The sequence below is a fragment of the Hipposideros armiger genome, unplaced genomic scaffold (genome assembly GCF_001890085.2).
Source record: "Hipposideros armiger isolate ML-2016 unplaced genomic scaffold, ASM189008v1 scaffold_82, whole genome shotgun sequence".
NCBI lineage: Eukaryota > Metazoa > Chordata > Mammalia > Chiroptera > Hipposideridae > Hipposideros > Hipposideros armiger.
The window spans coordinates 1,988,538-1,993,956 of record NW_017731432.1 but is presented as its reverse complement, the minus strand read 5'-3'; the positions used below and the strand labels follow the sequence as shown (position 1 = coordinate 1,993,956).

At 39.7% G+C, this 5,419-nt stretch overlaps 1 protein-coding gene across 4 annotated transcripts in view; it reads left to right on the top strand.

Annotated features, from left to right (window-relative positions):
* FOXJ3 (forkhead box J3) overlaps window positions 1-5,419 on the top strand; it is a 161,751-nt gene that overhangs the window by 94,875 nt on the left and 61,457 nt on the right. For all 4 annotated transcript variants that reach the window (XM_019643848.1, XM_019643847.1, XM_019643846.1 and 1 more), the window contains one exon: window positions 235-318. In XM_019643848.1, coding sequence (XP_019499393.1) covers window positions 235-318 — 84 coding nt within the window. The remainder of the gene's footprint in view (window positions 1-234; window positions 319-5,419) is intronic.

The window sequence follows — 5,419 nt, the reverse complement described above, 5'->3', positions numbered from 1 at the left end:
CAGAAGTTCTGGGACTTGGCTTCTGCAGATTGTGACTTTCTTCTCTTTAATAATCTAGTAATAAATGTTTTTTTTTTCTTATATAAACTTCTTTTTCATTTGAAAACTAATGTTCTCATGTTACTTTTGTATCTGTAAAATGTTTGGTTTTGGAGCAGAGGCTTGTAAAAATCCATTTTAATGTTATACAGTTGTTGTAATATACTTTAATATGATTTATTTCTTTACCTTTAGGGGTCCTATTGGGCAATAGACACCAATCCTAAGGAAGATGCGCTGCCTACTCGGCCAAAGAAGAGAGCACGCTCTGTAGAACGGGTAAAAGCTTTTATTTAGTATGTGACAGGGTTTTTATCTCAGAAATAGAGATTTTAAAAGTTCGTTTCCAATACAGCAAGTTTATTTGTATAGCATTTTCTATTTTTTCAAAGCACTTTTGGATTCATTATTTTATGATCTTAACTCTGAAGTGGGCAGTTTAGGAATTGAGTAAAAGGCTTTGTTTTGGTTTGGTTTAGTTGTTTTCTTTCTTTTCTTTTTGTAATTAGGGCACAGCTGCTAGACACCTGAGACTTAAGTCCAGGTCTCTTGAGTTTTAATTTGGGACCCTTTCCTCTGAATCTACAACATTGTGAGGACTGGGTTTATGTAACAAAACGATTCCTTTCACTGCAGGTAGTCTAATTACATTGAATTTTCCTGATTGTTTTCAAAATTCTTTTTCCTGCTTTCAACCATGTAATAATTATTTTATACACAAAATCTCAGTATATGTGTGTTGTTTATAAGATAATTCTTACTTGTGAGTTCATGGTTAAAATTAATTTGTACGAGTGGAGAAAAGGAGCTCTAGTTGAAATCCTAAGTTGTTTACTGCAACATGTTTTTAGTCAACACTTTGGCTGTCATCAGACTTTAACTTTACCTTTCAGCTTTTCTCACTACATTTCCAGCATCTCAGCTGAACACACACACACACACATACACACTTACACACTCACACACTCTCTCTCTCTCCCTCCCTCCCTCCCACCCCATCCTACCCTACTATTTGAGATCCATTTCAAATGTTAGATTGTGAAGCCTTATATTTCTTCATTTGTATTCTTGTAGAATTTTTGCAAAGTTCTTTTATAGAATTTTTCACACTTCGTAACAGTCGTTTCTACATTTGTCTACTTTGCTGGGCTGTGATTCCCTAGGAACAGAAAAAATATATCTCCAGTATTATTGTTTTTCACAGCTTATAATAGGTATCAGTAAACGTTTCCAGAATAAATCAGGGCAAAGGGAATAAGATAAGATGAAGGAAACTGAGTAAATGTTTGGTTAGATAAATTTATTCTAGACGCCCTGTAATAGAAAGAGATGAACAGGAGAAAAACAAATTTAATTAGGTACATACGTACGGGAGTCTCACGAAGATAAGAGATTCCAAGGCAGCCAGGTAGTTGAGACTAAGGAAAGGGTTAGGGGTCTGGGGCTTCAAAAGGGAAGAAGGCAGCTCACAGGAAGGTGAAAAGAACACATATTTGGTCAATAAATGTTTGCCTCTCTGTGCAGATAAGTCTCTCAGGTATAAAAAATCATCTCTGGCAATAATTCTCTTTCTGGGTATGGGTCCCCTTTCTAATTTCTTTTAGATAGTTGAAGACGAGATAAAAGTTTTTCATAAGTCTGCTGGGTCTTGATTGCCTTCAGCTCAAAATAATCCACATACCAAATTGGTACATTCTGGGTGGCTTGTTCTGAACCACCTCCATGCTGAGTAGATGGAATTGCAGTAGTCTAGTTTGTGAATCAGTAAAGGCCTGGGCTACGGATATAGGAATGAGAAAATTCTCCACAAAGTTAGCTTGATAATCAGGTTTCTAAATATAAACCTGCAATTGTGTATAATACTGTCATTTTTACCAGTTTAATTCCACAAATCTTTGTTCTGTAGATACTGTGTCCTGATTGTGCTGGGATGTTGTGGGTATACCAAGAAGAATGAGGCATAATAAGACACATAATTCTAGCACAAGGGCAAAGTCTGTATAGACAGTACTATAAGAAAGATATAAAATATTGCGTGCAGAGGAAGGAGAGATGTTTTACTGGGACTGTCTGGGAAGGCTTCATGGGTTATGGGGCTTGCCTTTCAGGTGGAGACAGGCAGGGCAAGGTAGAGAACAGCATTCATTGAGCACATATTTATTTAGTGTTGAGTGTCTGCTTTGAGCAGGCACTGTTCTGGGTGCTGGGGAAACAGCAATTAACAAAACAGACATCGTCTGCTCTCATGAAGTTTATATTTTGATGGGGCGTGGGGGAGTTGGGTAGAGAGACATGAGATAANTGGGGTCCCAGGGAATCACTGGGGTGGGGTGGGTGGTGTTGATAAAGTTATTGTAGATTCAGTTCTTGGGCGTGTGTCAAACCTATGGCTGCACCACAAAATGCCCAGGGAACACTTGAGGCCAACCACCGCTCACCTCAGGCCTGCACATCCTTGAGGGCTGTGCAAGAAAGGCTGCAGCGTGAATCAGGGCTGACTGCCTGCCACTGAAAGTGTCCCAGGTTGGCCGTATAAGCCACCGTGGGCCATCTGCTGCTTGAAGAGCCTCCCGCAGTGCACAGGGTGGGGCTGGCTGCTTAGGCGCTGAGAGTGCCCCCCCTTCCCCCTTCCAGTGCAGGGCAAGCTGGGCAAGGCAGGGTTCCGGGGAGTCACCCCGGTGAGGCATGTGGAGTTCACCAGGCCAGTGCAGTCTCTGATTCGCTCGTGTTGGGGAGGGCTCAATATGGGAAAGATGGCACCTGCCTATAGGCTACACATGAGGTGGGATAATGGAGGCTTTCCTCTAACTCTCACCCTGAAGCCACACAACTCAGTCTTACCCTGAATGTGTGTGGCAACTCTAGAGCTGCCGCTTCTCTGTCGGAGCCCAGGGTCAAAGCCTGTGAACCAGTGAATCTCTGCACGGGCCCTTTAAGAGGACATCTGGATTTCCAGCTGTCATTTGTCTCCACCAGGCGGAATCCTTGCTGATTTTTACAGCAAGATGTTGTGGGGATTCCTCTTCCTAGCACTGTACCCCCTGGGCTGGGGAGCCTGGTATGGGGCTGGAACCCCTCACTGTTGGGGGGGACTGTTACAGCCAACATATCCCTGTTGATCGATAACTGCTTTTTAAAAGGTAGCTGAAAGGAACTTTCTTTGTGGCAAAATACACAATTTTTCATTCTAACCTTTTTTTTTTTTTTTAATACTATTCCATCATCTTGGACTTTCTTCCCATTTTAACCATTTTTTAAGCGTACATTATAGTGGCATTAAGTACATTGACATTGTTGTGCAACCATCACCACCATCCATCTCCAGAATTTTTCATCTTCTCAAACTGGAACTCTGTACCCATTAATAATTCCCCATCCTCCCTCCCCATTCTGTCTCTATGATTTGACTACTCCAGGAGCCTCGTGTAAATGGAATCACATAGTGTTCATATTTTTGTAACTTATTTCACTTAGCATGATGTCTTCAAGGTTTACCCATGTTATAACACATGTACAAGTATGTCAGAATTTCCTTACTTCTTAAGACTGAATACTCCATTGTATGTATACACCACATTTTATTTATTCATCCATCAGTGAACATTTGGACCGCTTTCATGTTTTACCTATTGTGAACAATACTGTGAACATGCGTGTACAAATACTTGTTCAAGTCCCTGCTTTCGATTATTTTAAGTATGTACCTAGAAGTAAAATTGATGGCTCATATATATCTGGTAATGTTTAATTGTTTGAAGAACTGCCATACCATTTTTCACAGTGACTTCACCATTTCACTTTCCCACTAGATATGCATAAGAGTTCTAGTTCAGCACCCCTGCTCCCTTCCTCCCTCTTTATAATGGACATCCTAATGGATATGAAGTGGTAACTTGTTTTGATTTGTACAAGGACATTTTAAGGTAATTTAATCAAAACCTGTGATTTCACAGATGAACTCAGATAATATGTTAGCAAGAGCCACTAGATGGAAGATTTTACAACTTCCTTCTGTGAATCATTTCAACTATTAGTATTTGCATTTGGGCTTTCAGGGTTTTGTGAGTACAGCGTTTATGAAGAATTTTTTTCTCTGTTGTTGATGTGTGACAAACCATAGCCAGTCATATTTTTGTGTGGAAGAAAAAAACATTTGTTTTTGTAGTTTTATTAAAATGTTCAATTGCAAATTAATCTAAAGTTTGGGCAGTGAGTGGTTTCCCCAGATTAACACACACCCACACAATCCAAAGCTAAACACTGGAATTTATCATTTCTGTGCACAGTGGTTTTTATACTATTGTCCAATGAGTTTTCGTATGTCTCTTTATGCTTTGTTTTCAACTTTTATCAAAACTGAGTATAAAACTTTTTCCTACTTTATTTTGAAACCGCTAGCGGAACCTACTCATAAAATCATTGTTTCCATTTTAGTGCTTAATTTCTGTAGCATCTACATTTTACATTATTCTTGGCAAGTTTACATTGGCCTGGTAGACTCAGCAGCTGACATGCAGTAACCACTTTGAAAAGATAACATGGAAGAATGCCCCAGTAGTGGCTTGGTGATGAAAGTGGCTGGAGGCGTTGGCAAACTGCGGCTCACGAGCTCCATGCGGTTCTTTGGGTACGTTCTGTCTCAAAAGTTTGCCGACCCCTGGAAGAGCCAATCCTGTCCCTCAACAATTTAAAAATTATTTGAGAGCCATAAATATATTTTTACATAATCACCATTATGTGAATAATATCCTTTAAAAATTTTGTAAATGAAACTATGATAGTTTTATTTTCATTTTCAATTTTACTTCAGAGCCTGCTGCTCACGAGCCGCAGTTTGCTGACCCCTGGCAGCTCTTCTGTCTCAGAAGTTTGCCAACCCCTGGTCTAGATGTATAAGAAGTATAGAGATCTTGTAGAGGGAGAGAGTGATGGATTCTTGAGTGTGGTCAGAGAAGGATTCCTTTAGATAACATCTGAACTAATTTTGAAGGTAGAATATGAACTTGTCAAGATGGGCATTATAAGTAGTGGATAGTAGGGTGGATATTATCGGCAATGAGCTCAGCATGTAGGGCAGGCACAGATGCATGAAAGAACATGTATCTTTAAGGAACGATAAACATAATTTATGTCAAGTACAAACTGTGAGGATTGGTAGATGAGAACTGTATTTTTCCTCATTGTCAAATATTGCCTGAAAAACTAGCCTAGGAAGATTAATGAATAATAGAGGCAAAGACTGAACTTTAATACCAGCGCTGAGATTAATTGTAAAACTAGGACATGAATTGTATTTCTGTTTCTGAAGTGCATATCTCCCTCCTTTCTTTCCCTCCCTTACTGTCTCCTTTTTTACCTTCCTCTTATGAGTGAAGGGGTG